The sequence below is a fragment of the Malaclemys terrapin genome, chromosome 7 (assembly GCF_027887155.1).
Source record: "Malaclemys terrapin pileata isolate rMalTer1 chromosome 7, rMalTer1.hap1, whole genome shotgun sequence".
In the NCBI taxonomy this organism is placed as follows: Eukaryota; Metazoa; Chordata; order Testudines; family Emydidae; genus Malaclemys; species Malaclemys terrapin.
In genome coordinates this window covers 84985514-85004309 of record NC_071511.1, presented here as the reverse complement: position 1 = coordinate 85004309, position 18796 = coordinate 84985514, and the positions used below count along the sequence as shown (strand labels likewise).

At 40.9% G+C, this 18796-nt stretch overlaps 1 protein-coding gene across 1 annotated transcript in view; it reads right to left on the bottom strand.

Annotated features, from left to right (window-relative positions):
• COL13A1 (collagen type XIII alpha 1 chain) overlaps positions 1 to 18796 on the bottom strand; it is a 105452-nt gene that overhangs the window by 11145 nt on the left and 75511 nt on the right. The window contains exons 28-39 of the mRNA XM_054036125.1: positions 18514 to 18567; positions 17903 to 17947; positions 17127 to 17279; positions 16358 to 16456; positions 15119 to 15172; positions 14793 to 14834; positions 13990 to 14016; positions 12036 to 12116; positions 8316 to 8351; positions 5489 to 5542; positions 4879 to 4932; positions 4143 to 4178 (exon numbers count right to left, since the gene is read on the bottom strand). Of these exons, the coding sequence (XP_053892100.1) occupies positions 4143 to 4178; positions 4879 to 4932; positions 5489 to 5542; positions 8316 to 8351; positions 12036 to 12116; positions 13990 to 14016; positions 14793 to 14834; positions 15119 to 15172; positions 16358 to 16456; positions 17127 to 17279; positions 17903 to 17947; positions 18514 to 18567 (735 nt within the window). The remainder of the gene's footprint in view (positions 1 to 4142; positions 4179 to 4878; positions 4933 to 5488; positions 5543 to 8315; positions 8352 to 12035; positions 12117 to 13989; positions 14017 to 14792; positions 14835 to 15118; positions 15173 to 16357; positions 16457 to 17126; positions 17280 to 17902; positions 17948 to 18513; positions 18568 to 18796) is intronic.

Sequence of the window (18796 nt, the reverse complement as noted above, 5' to 3'; positions counted from 1 at the left end):
ACTGTCACCCCCTGAACTTTGTAGATGGGATGGCACTGGGGACTCCTCCAGCCAGGAGAGTGACACCTAATACCACTCCGCAGACTGGCTAGGACAGGGGTGGCCAACCTGTGACTCCAGAGCCACATGAGGCTCTTCAGAAGTTAATATGCGGCTCCTTGTATAGGCACCGACTCTGGGGCTGGAGCTATAGGTGCCAAATTTTCAATGTGCCAGGGGGAGCTCATTGCTCAAACCCCTGGCCCTGCCACAGGCCCTGCCCCAGCTCCACCCCTTCCCACCCCCTCCCCTGAGCCTGCCGTGCCCTCGTTCCTCCTCCTTTGCCCCCAGAGCCTCCTGCATGCCAGGAAACAGCTGATAGAGAGGTACGGCGAGGGAGGAGGAGGCATTGATCGGAGGGGCTGCCGGTCACTGGGAGCGGCGGTTGTGGGGAGAGGGAGCTGATGGGGGGCTGCTGATGTATTATTGTGGCTCTTTGGCAATGTACATTGGTAAATTCTGGCTCCTTCTCAGGCTCAGGTTGCCCCCCCCAGGCTAGGAGATGTTTGAACACTGAGTGGTCCTAAGCCTGGCTCAGGAGCCCAAGTGTGTCACTTCTTAGCTCCACTGATCCAAGGAACAAGATACTGGCCGCTTGATTCCAAGTCTGGCTCTCCTGTTTTGTCACATCCTTGGACCTAATTACCAATTAATTAGTTTTACACTTGTTTTCCTTTATACTTCTCCTTGTCCTTCCCCCAAAAGTATTTCTGGTTTATAATAATATAACAAGTAATTTTAAATGCATTCTCCTAAATGATTTTTAAAATACCATATGTTTTACGTAAGCATTTTCCACTGCTTTATTTAAATGCTGTACTTTTAAAAAACTCTCTTTCTTGATTAACAAAGGTAGGTCTGTATCGGTCACAGCTTTAATTTTAGCAAATGAATTAGCCTGATATTGCCGTTGTTTTGTGCAGAGAGGGTCTGAGTTTTCTCTGGTATAAAATTGGTTTAAGTCAGTGTCACTCCACTGACTTCAGTGGAGTTACTCCTGATTTACATTGGGGTCCGTGAGAAAAGAATCACACCCACAGAATGAAATGCACCCCTGTGCAGAGGGCCAGCATAAAGCCTGTGTAAAAACAGGGCATAAGTGGATCTTAAATAGTGAGCAGGTCTCCCGCTGGCCCTCTGCACAGGGTAAATTTCACCCTCAGTTCACACTGAATTAAATAAAAATTCTAAGCGCAGGTCAACATCAGGATAGGCCTTGATATTTACAAGAAAATATATTTACAAAATATCTTCATATTAATTATATTTTAAAAAGAGCAGAACTTTTCAAAGCTGCTGAGGATACAACGTAAGTGGGATGGCTGAAGAGGGAATTTTCTTTAGTGTCTAGATGGTAAGGATTAGAAGGTGCAATAAAATCAGGCAGCACAGGTATAGATTTAAAAAAAAAAAAAAGAAAAAAGAAAAGTAAAAGGTTTTAGACAAAATAAATTACAAGCTGAGAAAAGAAATGGATGGGATAGAGGTAACTAGGAGAAATCACCCGGGATCAAACACTGGAACAGAGAGAGGATAATCCAGGCGAAAACGTGGAATGGGTTGTAGTGGAGGGAGGAGAAAGGACCCAGGAAAAAAGGCAGAAGAGGAGGAAGGGATAAAGGGGACAAAGGCGGACCTGTAGAAGCAAGGAACACATACGAACACACAGACAGGAGAAGGAAAAAAATAGATATTATAAAAAAAGTGAAGAATTTAGCTTTAATGCACACTTTCAGCATTTATACTTTTTCAGTTGGGTTATCCACAAGGCTGTCATGTTCCAGGAACATTTCAGTTGTTACATCGCACACTATTTTCATGACTGCAGCGGATCTTGAAGGCTATTATTATACATCCTACAGTGACATAAGAACAAAGGGCTCTGCTCCACAGAAAAGATCCACAGCATAAAAAGGCAGGGTTCTGTCTTTTGCAACTGAAAGGCCTGTGAAGGGGATTTTTGTCGAATTACTGCAGGGAATGGGGGGGCACTTCAGAACCTATTTTCAATGTGTTAATCACAATGTATGGGCATACATCTTATTAATAGCCCATGGCTGTTACTAGTACCTACTATTAAAAAGATTTTTAAATAACCGCTTCTTTTCCAGCAAGAAAATGTGTCAAACTCAAGGCAGGTGTTTGAATTCAGTTGTTAAAGCTCTCTGTTCCAGGTCTCCTGTCAGAGGGAGTCCATCTCAGAGGATCAAAAAAAAACATTTGTGCCTGAAGAAGTCCATGTCCTTTCATTACTGTGGCATGTCTCCCATAAATGGGTATGAAAGTGCCATAGCCTATGCTCAAGCCTTGGCTATGGGAAAGGAGAGCCAACTTCTGGTGACTAAACAGTTTGGCTAATGAGAGAGACCATTTGGTGGCCTGACAATGAATTTGAGCACACAGAAGTCTCCAGATTTCTGCATAATGGAGCTTGTGAGATATCTGTAAGAATGTCAATTAGACTGGGGCATCGGACAAAGCCGTTTGCTATGGGAAGTTTAAAATTTTTAAAGTAAAATTGACTCTAATTCCTCAGTTACTCTAATAAGTGGCCCACTTAATAATTTGTTAAAAGGACTGTGGGCTGAGGAGGAGCCCTTAATTAAATTGTTAGTGATAAAATATGTATTTGGTGGAACAGACCTGAAAAGCTACAGTATTTGCCCATTCACAAACTCAGTTTACGCAAACATTTTTGTTTCAAAACATTTGTTGCATTTCAGCCAAATATTTATTTCAAGGGGACTGTGACATCCCCCTCTCATCATCTATGAAAGTTGCTGTTCTTCCCACTCGTCAGTTATTTTTATGTGAGGGAGAACAATGAAGCCACGTTAACCCAAACTGATTCCTACTGAGCCAACAAAAGACCCATCTTCTAAATACATTATCCAGATTTAAAGCCAACTGAAAAAGTCTAAATAAAGATCCTGTTAAGCTTATGTCTTATTCAGAAAAAAAAACCTTAATAAAATAAAAAGGAGGTTAAAGAGCAAAACCAGAAGTGGAATGATTAAAAGGTAGCAGCACCTTGGAGCTGCCATGAATTTCAAGAAATTTGGAATAGTCTCTCCTTGTTTAAGATGCTGACTGGCAGTGCCTTTTTCAAAATTGTTAGTCTGTCCAACCTAGAATCAGAGGAGCACTCCAGATGATAAGGAAGGAGAGACGGCACTTGCCCGATGTTATCAGCAAATATATTTCTCTCATACAATTACTGCTTTGGCACATATTTCATCACAGCTTTAGTCTATTTCTGAAATGCTTGCATATGGCATCAGAGCCTTGTAAAGAGAATCTATATCTATCCAGTGAATAAACTATTCTCAACTGTGTATCTCTTTATTGTTTTTATCAAAGGATTCAGATCACTAATAATCCTAATATAAAAAAATCTTAGAAATATGTACACTTTGGTATAGTTTATTTCTTTATAACACAGGCACATGATGTAAAAAAGATTGTCAGCAATTAACATAATCTATTGCTTTTCTTAGGACCTGGCTCTGCAGTCTTATACCAATTCAAGTCAAAGCCTGAGTATGGAGTCTAAGACTGCATGATTGGGTTCTTTAATATAGTCATATTTAATTTCTTCTCCAGATTTCCATGTTTGGTTGAAAAAATGATGTAATTCTGGAAATTTTGGAAAACATTTTGCTGCAATAAAGTGGCTGACGTTCTTTTTCGCATCAAGGGGAATTTAAGTACCATGTGACAAGATTTAGCTATACCGCCGTTATTACCACTAGTGGGAATTGTCTGGTTTACATCCCTGCACATCTCACTAAGCATATTAAGGTAGGATTTTCAAAAGCACTCTGCATTGGCCTCATTCAATGAGAACAGAGAGAGGCCACCACTGAGCGCTTCTGAAAATACAGCGGGTATGCTTTAGTGTTTGAATGATGATGTCTTTGATTATGGTGCATTGTATAAACTACAGCCATCACACTGTAAATTACACAACTGTAAGTTGCTTTATAAGGGTTTAACATGTAGGAATTCATCTGTTTTTTTTCCAGGTAATTCAGAAATTAACCATTCCACCACCACATAAAGACATTAGTAACCAAATGCAGGAAGTTTGGTTCCTGACTTACCCGGTTTCCTTTGTCACCAGATGGGCCTTGTAAACCCTAAAATAGATCAGTAAGAAGAAAAAAAATGTCAGCCAAACTGGTCCCTTTGTTTACTCAGTCAAAATAATTCTTCAGACAAAAACTCAGCAAATAAACTAACCTCTTCATTTCCATTTTCAAATAAAGATAGTGTGTGATCATCTAAAGCTACAGCTCCAATCCTACACCCGCTAAGCACATGAATAAACCCTGATCATGTGAATAGTCCCATTGAAGGGCTTCTTGCGTGACTAGGGTTCCAAAACAGGGCCCCAATTCTGTCTTGTCAGCCTTTGGAAGGCTGGTGTTCAGTTCAGAAAAGTAAACACTTGGAATGGATATGTTCAGTAATAGCACCTTAGTATAACACATGAATAGTCTAAGCATGGCTTACTTTACCCAGTAAATTCAGGATCTACACTGTTACATATTTTATTCTTTATATTGTTCTGCTGGCTAGACTAATTATTTTTCTATTATTTGTTTTAAAGTATTTGAATTATTTAAATAATATCACTGAGGGCGCTGGGACTGGGACTCTTACTTTGAAAAATAAAACCAGGGTTTCCATGTACCATTATTTGTACAAATTCCTCAGCTACACTTTGGCATTAATATGTCAGTGAGAGAACATTTTCTCCCACTGCAGCAGAGTATGCTGCTGTTGGAAGGTGAAAGCTTCATGGATAGCAGACAATTTAGAGACTTCAATACTTACAGGAAGCCCAGCTAGCCCCATTGGTCCTGCATTTCCAGGGTCACCTTTACTGCCCTAAAATAGAAACGAAAGAGAATTTTTTTTCTATTTTTGTATACAGTATGGGGTACAAATACACTTTGATCTGGAGGTTCAACTCACAAGAGTGTAGCTGCAGTGGTACGAGCAGAAGGAGGTCCCAGCTGCCCAAGTATGTATATAGCATCTTGGTGGGTAAATGCTTGAAGTAGCTAGCCCCTCCTGCCACTTGTGCCACCATGGCTACACTCTACTTCTAGTGGCTAGCTCGATCAGAGCTAGCATGAGTATGTCTCCCCATGTTGTAATCCATACTTCCAGCTTGAAGTATAGACATATCCATTAACAGGCTGGGCACAGATGGATAAATGAACACTTCTGAAAATAATGCAGAGGGCACCCATTTCAGGACCTCTAGTTGCCGTACAGAAAAAAGCCAAAATATAAAATGCTTAAAAGTCACAAAGAGCCAAGTCCCAACTTCTGGAAGGAGCTGCAATTACTGTACTTCAGAAACAGTAGCAGCTGGCACCGTCCATAAAACTTTGAAGAAGTTGGGGAGGGGTGTGTGTGTCTTTTAAAGCTAACTTACCCTTTCCCCTTTTGGTCCTGCTGGTCCTGGAGCTCCAATTGGTCCTGGAGTACCCTGCAATTTTAGAGAGAAAAACACATAAACCATTTTCTTCATGATCAGGCTTCTTCACAACTGAGAAACAGCATGGTCCTTGAGGAAAAAGCAGAGCTAAGAAGGAGATTCAATTATGTAAGGAGTCATTTGAATTACTACAGCTTTCAGGGTTGATGAGGACAGGTTCTCTTAACAACTCTCACATGCAATTATAGGACCATAGAAATTGCCATACAAGATCAGTATATTTTTACAAAGCCTTGTTTTTATTTGGGGGGTGGCTTTCTTGAAAAATAGCATTGACAGACACCCCTTTATTTGCTAGGTGACTGTAGTTTTACCCATGAGTTTGCATTCCCAGCAAAGCTGAAACCTGTAGCAGCAGAAAGGCGATGTAGACATTTTAAGCTTTTTTCCAAATGAGTTCAGCTGAGCAAAAATGAAATAGAATTTGCATTATTTTTTGGTAGGCAGATCATCATGCAGTTTGAAAGGTCACCATGCCGCATGGACTAATGCAGATGCACGCATACACAAAGGCAAACACGAGAGAGTACCCATTCAATCCTAAATCCTCTGTCCACCCTTTCACCATTTAGATCACTCCAACAAGTTCTAGGTCATGGTAAAGGGAAAATCCAGTCTCTGTGCTCAGTCTTTGGCCCAGAATCAATCTCCCTTTTTCATGCCAACATTTTCAGCCACATTGAAGCTTGCTTGGACATTGGTAAGTTAATTAGTCCACCCAATCAATTCTTAGCTTTTTGCATTAATAATATGTAGGAGGCAATAGCCCTTTTGGCCATGAGAAGTGTTATCATTCTTGAAGTCAACACAACTAAGTCAGATTTTCTGTGGAAATCCTTATGATTTACACTCATTTGAATCTGGATTCAGCCTCTTGTGGACTCCTATACCACATGTCATAACTAGGGTTGCCAATTTGGTTGGACATATTCCTGGAGGTTTCGCCGCATGACATAAGAATTAATCTTTAATTAAAGATTAATTCCTGGAGACTCCAGGAAAGTCCTGGAGAGTTGGCAACCTTAGGTCATATGAGTGTTCTCTGCCACAGTATCTAACATTCTCCCGGCTGCCATTTTAAAATCTAAGTAAAGGATTAGGAGATTTCAAAGCACCTTCCTAAACAGAACATATTTATGCATTTACCTTTTTAACTCTATGCCAAATCAGATCATATTATGTTGGACTGGTGAAAAGCTAGCTATCCATCCAAGTTCCAATTTTTTAATTCTTTCATGAACTGCTAGAAAGGAAAACTACCTCTGTCAGGAATGTAAAAGGGAGACCTTCTGGACCTTTTACAGTAGCTTATCCTTTTAATTGAAGGAAAAGGAAGTGGAAGTTTAATCATGAGAGGTTGGATCCTGCAATCCTTACTCACAAAAGGAGTCCCACTGACTTCTGTAGGATGACTCGTGTGAGTAAGAAGGACTATTTGTACCTGTAAGAATTTGCAGGAACTGCCTGGAGAAGTAATTCATCATGACACACACACACCACTTCAGTGTAAAGGAGGGAAAAAAATCATTCCCTGGACTCATGCAGGGACCGTAAGTGCACCATGGGAATTTTAACTACCTATACATTTTCTCCATTTTAAGATAGTTTAAGGCCTAAAGTCCCTAAAGATCCATAGGGAATATCTAGAGGATTTGTAAAAGTAAATATACAATTTCTTGAAACAAATATGCAAATTAGAAGTTGTCATTCAATTTCTGTTTTGGGGGAGTTATGGGGCAATGAAATTACGGTAATTCCTGTTCCACTGAAAAAGGGGAAATCAAAGTACCTCTGAAAAAGTCAAATCTGACTGTAGTTGGAGGCTATATAGCATCCTATGAAGAAATAATAATACTTTGCCCTTAGTAATTTTCATCCAAGGATCAAAAGTGCTTTATAAAATTGGGTTAGCATCATTATTTTTGTTCTAATTTTACAACTTAGGAAAATTTAGGCACAGAGAGGTTATCTGACTTGCCCCAGGACTCACAGTGAGTTAATGACAGAGTGAGGGATAGAACCTAGCAGTCTTGGTTCTCAGCCTCCCGCTCAGCCACTAGACATCACTGCCTCCCAGATGAATAAAATTCAAGTTAAAACTTCCACCAATGGTTTTTGAGACTTGAGAAAAGCATTTATGAAGTTGCTGAAGCTCAGAAAATTGTGTGGTGTGTTGGTGCTCACAAAGGGGTGGCTCGTGCTGTTTTTCAGAAGGTTTCTCACATGCCTCTCCTCCTACTGGAGAGGTGCATTTAAGGTTATAATAAGAGCTGCGCATGCAACCCATTGCAATGCAGTCCTAAATGGTATGTGTGAAAACAGTACACAGTGAGGTGTTACTATGTCTAAGACAAGTCTGAGGAGATGCTGTTGCACAATGCTGTAAGCAAGGCTACCACGGGGAAAGACAAGACAGAGACAGTTCACAATATGAGGACAGAAGTACATGGCATAATGGGTTCATGCAGAGGCATCATTTAATATAATCCTGATAATAATAATAAATAATAAAGTAAAAAAATGTTTAAATGGATGTGATTAAGGCTAAAACCCCTAGTCCCAAATGGAATTACATTACTGAGAGTGACAAGAGGGCGATCTTTCACCTCTCAGTAACAATATCTAAATTTAGCATTTTGACATTCTCTCCATCTTCAGGGAGAAGAAAGCTACTCATAATGTAAATGAGGGCATAGTGCGATGGACGAGACACATCACAGTACCAGGGAAGAGGAATGTAGGGTAATGGAGAAATGGAACTCACCGGTGGTCCAGGCCTGCCGTCTAAACCTGAAGCACCCTGAACAGATGGGAAAGGGTTTACAAAAAAGGCAGGAAGGAGTGGGAGGTGAGGGGAGAAAAAGGAAAGGGGGAGGGAAGAGGTGAGTGAAGCAGTGACTAGAGACAAACATATGCTCGCAATAAACAAAAACAAAAAATAAGAACTCAAGGACAGGTGATGGTACTTACACGGAAACCAGTGAAAACATAGACACACTGAATGCACGTAATACTGGCTAGTGCCTTTAAGATACCTTTGAAAATGCAACATTCCCTCTTACTCTGTACCAAAGTACCACTCAGTGATCACCCTAGGGAGAAGCTGCTTTGTGCTGTTCTAGGCAAGGAGAAGGGCATTGTGACAATGGAGCTGCAGACCCTTGTAATGACAGTGTCAGGCTGGCCATTGCAGCATTGACTTATCGGTGAAATGAAATACAGCACTGGTACTAGAGTGGAATCAAGGTGCCTGGAACCCACCCAGATATTGATAGGTTCTGGAGAGCCATCCACTGTTCAGGGAGTTCCCAGCTAGAAGTGTGTATCAGTTAAGTGGGGATGTGCGTTCCATTTTCAAAACTGCTCATGCCTCACATAGAGATAGCTGCATGGTCTACCAGTCAGATAAGGGAGTAAAGCCAACTGTTGGGAGTGGCTGAAAATCAGATTTATATTGGGAATCTTGCTTTACCTTCAACTTTGGAAGCGTCACTGCTGATCCTTAATTTAAATGATAGCTTTCTCTGCCTGACTCTTACACTGAAGTATACACCTGGGTTTATTACTTAGGTGTCCAGATACAATGGTGATGAGGATGGTATAAATGCCTACATTGGTAGACAGTTGGGTTTATAGGATCACTGTGTAGTCGTTGGTATTATTCTAACATATGTTTAATATTAGGTGGTCATTAAATTATCAGACAGGAACAGCGGGTTAATGATCAAGGAGAATTCTTGCACACACATATATCTTGTAATCAAAAGTGTAGGACATGTACATGATAGTGTTGACACAATATTTCTCAATTTTGATCTCATTCACCTGATTGCAGTGTGAATGCTTTAATTTGTAATACTGTCTAGAGTAGCTGTTTTTTAAATATCTAAGGCCCAGTTCCATAAAGGCACTTAGGTGCCTTAGACCCATTTTTAGGCTCCACTGTGGTCTGCAAAACTTCTGCTTAGCTGCCACCTAAACTCACTTGGGGCCTATGTTTTTGTCTCTGGGTATGTGCACTGCTGTCTCAGTCTAGCTGGCTGAACACCTGTGTCCCACCTAAGCCCCCGTGCGATCCACAAAGCAGAGGAAGACAAGCAGAGGAGCCAATCTCACTCATGGGGCCCTATCTGGTGGGTATGCTCAGAGGCTGCCTACCAGATTGGGTCCCATTCAGAATTATTATTATTAGTGGTGGTGACCTTACAATATTTAGCCAGTGGTCAGATCACTGACCTGGGTTGTGAGAGATCCAGGTTCAATTGCCTTTTCTGCCTGAGTGGGAGAAATGGTTGGAGACCCCTGGTCAAATCCTAGGCGCCAACTTTCTCCGGCGCTGGTGGGTGCTCGCGCTGTCCCGCCCCCATTCCAACCCCTTCCCCAAAGTTCCCGCCCCAAGTCCACCCCCTCCCTGCCCCTATTGGATCCCTTCCCCAAATCCCCGCCCCAGCCCTGCCTCTTCCCCCTGCGCACCACATTCCCCCTCCTCCCCCCCACCCCACGAAACAGCTGTTTCGCGGCGCAAGTTCTGGGAGGGAGGGGGGAGAAGCAGGATGCAGCTGTGCGCTCGCGGAGGAGGCAGGGGTGGGGGCGGAGGTGAGCTGGAGCAGGGGGGTGGGGCAGGGCCACAGGGAGCTGCTGGTGGGTGCTCAGCACCCACTAATTTTTCTCCGTGGGTGCTCCAGCCCGAGAGCACCCACGGAGTCGGCACCTATGTCTCCAACCTCTCAGGAGAGTGTGCTAATCACTGAACTAAGGGATATTCTGATGCGGGACTCCTGCAGTCTCTCCTGTTGAACCTGTTCCTCTGTGAATAAATAATTAAAGGGTCATTGGAACAAGGGACTGGGCCCTCAGTGTTTCACCTCCCGGGTGGCTACCCTAACCACAAGGCATTCTCACTCACTCTCTCTCTGGGGATCCCTTTGTGGGTCTGGGTCTAAATGTTTAAAGTTGGTGGGCCAAATTCTGGTCCAATTTTTTGCCCTTATTGGAGCTCGGTGGGATTGTGCTGCTTTAACAATTGATTTCTAACACATTATCTACAGTCTGTCTCTGTCACGATAAATGCTAATTAGATGATTAATTATTTCAACCACATTTAGGGGTCTACATTCTGAAAACTTGCAGGATCAGGCCATTTATATCTTAACAAGAGAGTAATTATATGTCCTGACTATATAGCTTATTTCCTCTGAATATGGCAAATAAAATCCATCTACATCTCAATAAACATTTTGCTAATTGTCAATGGCTGCATAGCTCAATAATTACGTTTTATGTGGTTCATTTACTAGCCAGTTATATTTTTGAGGGTGAATGTGATATTGGGAGGGTTTCTGCTTTCCAGCTTTCTTATAACTCCCCTGAGAGCAAGTTTGTTTCTTGATTTATTGCCACTTGCATTGCATTATAAGGAACTGTAGATGGGGGAGCCGACAAGGCAATGTGTGAGCCAGCCCATCTGTGCAACATGCTTCCCAACCAAGTTTCATATGTCATATCCTCATTTTTGAAGTCACTTAGCACATCACTGCTTTAAACATCTTGGCACCATTGTTATAAACAAAGACATGCAATTTTCAGCCAAAACTATCTGGACAAGGGAGCTGGGTGATAACACAAAGGCCAATAACAACAAATCACACAGGTGCGCACAACAAGCTCTTTGCAGTGGATGTTTCCAGGCAGTGTGAGGTTCAGCAAAGGTGTACTTTGGTGCTTTCACTTCAGTGCTTTTTTCTGAATAGGTAAAACTCTGTGCCTTTTCTTTACAAAATCCTTTGGTTTTGATATAAAGCGACCACACTCTGATTCTTAACTCTACTGAAATGCATTAGCGCTTTCTTGATAACATGTAACTGAGCAGCACAGTAACACTGGTTTAAACATGAATATGTTGAAATAGAATATCCTTACTACATATACAAGAAAAGAATGAAACTTAATTGGATATTTACTGCTTCTGGGAAGGCATCAAGTTTTATTGCAAAAATGACAGGGATAAATTAACTGGATTGGATAAATTAAAAAGACCCCAAAGCTTGAACAAAATCTTTTTTTCAGTTTAAAAACAGCTCAGCAAACTGTTTTCTTTTCATTTTTGCACATCTCAGCATTTCAAGGCCAGGACCAAAACCAGAAGTGCCAAAAGACCAGAAGAAAAGCTGTTCATACAGTATTTTCAGCCAGGAAAGCAGAAGGAACTTGAGAGAACCTGTTCTAATGAGATTCCTAGTCCAATTTTACAGATCCAAGGGATAAGCTTCTCCAGTTTCAGATGCTGATCCCAACCAACTGCCCAAAACAGTTGAGGCTTGTCCATCACTAAAACCCAATAGGCACTGCTGCTCATAGGCCAGCTTTTTGTCCCTAACTCTAATTTTAGATAATCAAATCTTTATCTGTCTCTCTTATTTTGGGATCTTTCTAAGACTGGACTATGTATGGCTTCCCAAGTTCTCCTTGCTTCCTGGAGACTTACGGGCAATCCCAGTGGACCTCGGTCTCCTTTCTCACCCTGGACACCCTTCTCTCCTTTCATTCCATCAATCCCTGCTTCCCCCTGAAGGAAGAATGGATCAGAAAATAAACCCATCATGGTACCACTTCTAAAACAAACATTTCTCCATTCCAAAGGCATAGCTGCACCAAAGATAGTGTAGTAGAGGCCAAAGAAACCTTGGACAGTGTGGACCTGGTTTTCCTCTCATACTGGAGAACAACACTGTAGCTCAATTGACTTCAGTAGGGTTACTCCTGATTTACACCAGTGCAGGAAAGACAAGAATCACGGCCAATGTCTCATTACAGAATTTAAGGGAACAGAGCTCATATATTACCCTCCTTCTGGTGTTCAGAAATTAGTGAGAAAGTAGATCTATGACAAGCAGGTGGAAGGTAAGTGTATATAATAGAACTGGCCAGAAATTTTCTGGCAGACATGTTTCATGGAAATGTGTTGCCTTTGATGAAGATTCATCTTGAAATTAAAATTGAACTAAAGTGATATTCTATGTTGAACTTTTTGGAATGGAACATTTTGGCTTTCTGCTTCTAAATGATGGATTTTTTTAAATTTCATACTATAAAATATCAAATGAAAGAAGTTGTAATCAGAATGAAATGTTTCAATGTTGTAAAAAAATGTTTTGATCAACCAGAAACAATTTTTAATGTGAATTTTGGTTCACAGGAAATTTTGCAATTTTTTTGTTTTCATTCCTTTCTGGACTGGAAGAAATTTCAAAATTGCAAAACTCTCATAGAAATGCAAATTCCAGTTCTTGTATATATAACACATACTTGCCACCTTTCCCTTAATCATGAGAAAGCATTTCTTTTTTGGTAAAAATTGATATCATTGCCCATTCTCCCAGAAACAGATCTATTTGGCTTAGTGTATGTACTTGGAAGAGTCTTTCTACCTCTAACATGTGCTTCCAAAGGGTAGCCAATTCTCTTCCCGGTCACTACAAACTTGTCATAGGACTGAAGGTGCTATAAGGAATCAGGGAGCTTAAGGGGATGGAATATAAGACTCCATACCTAATTTTTTCTGGACTTGTTTCTTTTGGGACCAGGCCAATAGGTATCAGAGCAATTTGAGGAGGGTCATATGTGGTCCTTCCTCCCTCACCTCTAACCAAAACTTCAGGAATTTCTTTGGTCTGGGTCTTTTTGGTATATATCCACACAAACTACCAGGCCTGGGTCTTTCAAAGGTTTTTCAGATGAGTGGTAGCAGTGGTTAGTGGTTTATTGAGCAACTGACATTTCTATATTTGTATGTGTACCCAACACTTGGGGAAAATAGGAATGAACATCTCTGGTTTTTATAGAATGTACCAATTCTGAAAGCCAATTGGTATGCAATGTGAGGACATCTGTCCCAAAAGTGCTGCGTCCTGTAAAAGCGCCATTCCAATTGGCACCATGAATATATTAGGACGGTAAGCTCAGGTAGCCAAACACCTAGACTACTCAGGAGAAGTGAGTACTTACATGTTTAGATCAGCATCTTATAACCTTCACTGAGAGATCATTTAAACCACCTAACTGGATCAAAGCTAAAATGTAGAGCTGGGCAGAACATTTTTGATAAAATGTTTTTTAGTTGAAATATGCTGTCTTGTCAAAGCCAAAATGTATTGCAGAGACATATTTAGTTTGGTGAAGTTTTCATCAGGAAGGTTTCTGCAGTCCAAGATTGCCTCTCAGGTCACAGAGTGAGACCTGAATTGAAAACTTGACCTTTTCAATCCTTAAATGGATGTTTCTGACACAATTCTATTTTGCAAAAATGTCTGAATGTTTTATCTTCATTCCAGTGCAGAACAAAAACAAATTTTTAAACCTCAAAATTTGTCGTGAAATGGAATTGTCATTCTCCAGCCAGCTCAAGTAAAATATCAATATTTAACAGCTTATAGCCTTACCTTCGGTCCTGGAAGGCCTTGAAGACCCTACAGTTGAGATAAGAAATGGTAATTTTGTTACTATGATTTTAAATCCCAGTATCCTGGTTTCATGTGCAGTGTGATAACTTGCTTTTCTGACAAGGTGGATGAGGTAATATCTTTTATTGGACCAACTTCTGTTGGTGAGAGAGACAAGCTTTTGAGCTTACACAGAGCTGATCCAATAAAAGATATTACCTCACCCACCTTTTCTCTCTAATATCCTGGGACCAACATAGTTACAACAACACTGCATACAACCTTTCTCTTCTGGCATACTGAGCTCATATATACTTAATGTGACATTGTCAACTACATGCATACATAGTGTTTTGGAAGGTATCATTTTTTACACTAGGATATACTTCATGTACTCTGGTTTGGTAATGAAGAGAGTCTATCATAAAACAATCCGGCAGTGGTGCATGCCAGCTGCTAAGATTTTCCTGGTTCGTCACTCTGATTACATTTCTCTAGTGGTTCCCGGTTCACCTTTGCATCAAACACAAGCGCTTTCCTTTAACTTTAAGGCCCATCACAACATAGGGTATGGCTATCTTGCTAAATTAGTAACCTTCTGCTGTGTCAGTTCCTCTCTTTACGCTGCCGTTATTTCCAACCTTTACTGCCAACCTGTGAGCTTTGCCCTCAGATACCTCTGTCTCCCACACCACTTCTTATACCCGAGAAAAGCGCCATCAAAAATCTATACAGCCATTACACTAGCTTCATTCAAATATTTCCTTAAGTCTCATCCCCCAAAGTAATCAATCAGAACTTACTGCAACACCTGGTGGGCCTTGGGGCCCGGGTGGCCCTGATACCTAAAACCAAGGTAAAAAAGTAATTGTCATAATAAATGCTTCTGCGAAAGTATAAGGCACAGTCTCCAGAAAACATGGTATTTGGGAGCAGTGGAAGGCTGGTTATTAAATCACATGGAAAATGGCATTTGCCACTCCAAGAAGCTCATGAAGGCTATGAGAATGCTGTCGTGTCAGTGATAAGGTGGCTGTTGTGAGACCTGCAGAGTTTCAAGAAGCACTGGTGACAAGATTCAACTGTACATCTTCTGATAGTACAGAAAAAAGTGAAGAGAGACACTTACTGAGTCTCCTGGATCTCCTTTTTCCCCATCCTCACCAGGTTCTCCTTTCTCTCCCTGTAAACACAATATAACTATGTAAACAGGTTTCAGAGTGGTAGCCGTGTTAGTCTGTATCAGCAAAAAGAACGAGGCGTAATTGTGGCACCTTAGAGACTAACAAATGTATTTGAGCATAAGCTTTTGTGGGCTAAAGCCCACTTCATCAGATACATGCAGTGGAAAATACAGTGGGAAGCTATATATACACAGAGAACATGAAAAAATGGGTGTTGCCATACAACTCTAATGAGACTAATTGATTAAGGTGGGCTATTAGCAGCAGCAGAAAAAAAACTTTTGTAGTGATAATCAGGATGGCCCATTTCAAATAGTTGACAAGAAGGTGTGAGTAACAGTAGGGGGAAAATTAACATGGGGAAATAGTTTTTAGTTTACTAACACCTTCTTGTCAACTGTTTGAAATGGGCCATCCTGATTATCACTACAAAAGTTTTTTTTCTCCTGCTGATAATAGCCCACCTTAATCAATTACACCAATTTTTTCATGTTCTCTGTATGTATGTGTGTGTGTGTATGTATATGTGTATATAAATACAATCTTCCTACTGTATTTCCCACTGCATGCATCTGATGAAGTGGGCTTTAGCCCACGAAAGCTTATACTCAAATAAATTTGTTAGTCTCTACGGTGGCACAATTACTCCTTGTTCTTTTCATGTAAATAGAAGCACCAGTGAGAGTCTAGCTCCACCAACAGCCAGCTATGAAACAGCCACAAGTTTAGAAATAGCTATCCCTTCAAGGAGGAAAGAGAACTTAGCATTTATTTACAAACATGGTTCATCTGCATCCCTTTCTGCTTCCCTGAACACCTGTGCCAATATTATACAGTGTGTGAAGGTTCAGGTCCCTGAAAGTGGTGTCCCAGGATGGATTTTCAGTTTAGGGATTATTCCCTTAAATCCTAGAGTTGGGGTATGAAGAGTATAGCTAGGATCGACTATTATTTCATCAGTATGCAGGGTAAATTTTTCAAAAGTGCAAAGCAATTTAGGGGTAAAGTCCTATCAACTCTCATTGAGATTTAGGATCCTATATCCCTAAGTCACTTTTGAAAATGGATCTAAGGCTCCTAAATTATGTAAACCCTTTTGAACATGTTACCCTCAGAGTTTTGGTGCTTGCTCTGTCCTCTGCTTAACCTAACTTGAAAATTCATTCTTTCTTTTGCACTCTTACTGTCAATCCTGGAAGTCCAATTAGACCCGGTAATCCTGAAGGTCCTGGTATCCCTTGGTCACCTTGTTCTCCTTTCTCCCCAGTTGGGCCATCAAGACCCTACAGATCAAGAAAGACTTTTGTTTCTTGCAATAGTAAATCATGCAAATAAAAGATAGACATAACATTAAACTGAAATTTGAAAAATTCCTTGAGCAGCATGGGTGATGTTAATGTTCTCCACTTCACTCCACTTGAAATCAGAGGGTTACTTGTGCGTGAAAACATGCACATGTTTAAATGTTTTGCTGCCTGGTTTTGCAGTTGTGAAGTGCTTCATTGCTCCATGTGAAGTCAGTGGGAATACCCACATGCTTAAAGTTATGCTCATGCTTAGGTTGTTCCTGGATTAGTGCCAAAATCTCGTCCTAACAACTAATTCTTATGGGACTGAGAGCAATAGTCAATTATTAACAACCTTGTGGAAATACATAAGAGACACAGTGTCTTTTATTCTGTAAAGCGTGATTAATCCACTATTACTTTATTCAGAGAAACAATTAGGATACGTCACTCAGAGAGCAGCCAGGGATTTCAACACTGAAAGACTGATGTGATTACTTCTACATGTACATGCACTGTACACTAAGGAGGGTCCCTGTTCCTAAAGTTCACTTTCAAGGCCCTCAGCATCTGGGAGTATTTGCACCCAGGCTTTTGGTTCATGTCCATCTTTGCCGTGACAGTTTGCAAACACAACTCACTGCTATGATGTGTGGTATTTACTCACCGGAGAGCCAGCTTCTCCTGCCTCCCCCTTTTCCCCCTTTGATCCTGGGGTCCCGGTAAGTCCAGTCTCTCCCTTCACTCCTGGAGGTCCCTCCTTTCCTGGGGGCCCTTGGGGACCAGGAGGACCCACCTCTCCTGATTTACCTCGTGGCCCCTAAAAAGATATCCACACGATTTAAAAATAATACTTCTACAGTTAGGGAAAGAAATCAAAGCTTAGTTCACTCGAGTCTCTGGGCCTGACTCTCATTCACAATGACGCTCCGTTACACCGCTCAGGCAGTGTAACGGAGCCTTACAGTGAGTGTAAGCAAATGTAAATCACAGAGGAATATGGGGGCGGGAGGCTCAGTGTAGATGAGATTTAGTCCCTCTCGCTCTATTACAAGATACAGCATGGTGGTTTACATAGAGGTAGTGCTTAGCACATGAGTAGATGTCATTAGACAATATTCTCCTCTTGTCCATGGACAAGTAATGTGAAATTTGCAGTTTTCCTTTATCAGCATTTTTTGGGGTGAAAGAACATTGTATGAAGTAGTGAATAAAAGTCCAAAATTATAATCAGTATCTTCAAATCTGCTGATTTTATTTTAATATTGGGTATTACATGGTCATCTTATAACCAGCTGATGAATTTTGCTGTCACATTACCCTGAATTTTTTTCTTTAAATTTTCCTTTTTGCAGAGTGAAAATGATTTTTGTTGTTGGTTTTTAGTGTAAACACTCAATCAATCACGGGGAAAACATCTACACATGGCATCCCTCATCTTACCTTCTCGCCATCGTGTCCAGGAGGACCCGGTAATCCAATTTCACCCTAAAGTGCAAAATCATCGTAGATCATTTTTTTAAATTGTTATTTTGCCTATTTTTACATGGGGCTTGGAAACTGGAAGATGGGGCTTGTGCTATGGAAACAGTCAACAGCAATGACTCTCTCTGGGAGAGCTAGTTACTCATTACCAATAACCACAAAAAGAAAGGCTGCAAATGCTTAAGAGACAGGGCTCAAAACAATGTCAGAATTTTAAGGGTGATTAACTCCACTATAGTTGTTCATGCTGATTGGCAGTTCATGGCCTGGACTACACTGTAACCATGCACTGAGATTAACTCTAATATGCAGTTGTTTGAAGGACAGTGGGAGTAAGAAAGCATTCTCCTTCCTTGAGCCAAGGTCATGCCTGGTCATTGTGGGAGGAATGCGAGATATGGAGAAGGCAAAGAAATGATAACAGAGCATGTGCAAAGTGAAAGGAGGAGGATTGCAGAATGTCATGGGTGATGCAGGTGGACAAAGAGCATAATAGCATCAGTATTCCAGCCTTTGATTCTCATGCATTTCTAGTTATCTTTTCATGAATGACAAAAGGAAAGTGATACCTTCTGGCCTGGTAGCCCTGGGGGCCCAGCTACTCCTGGAAGTCCAGGAGGTCCCTAAATAAGAAAAATACGCAAATGACTTTTTTTTCCCAAAACCTCCTCATATTGGAGGGAATGCAGAATTGTATTTTCTTTACATTTTTGCACTGGCAATCCTGAAATATATTAACTTGGAAAATGAATAACTAACAGTGGGCTACTGAATAACCAACAGTAGCAATTCAAAGTCAAATATGACCATAGAGTTATTTCTCCACTTGATGAACGAAAAATAATTACCATG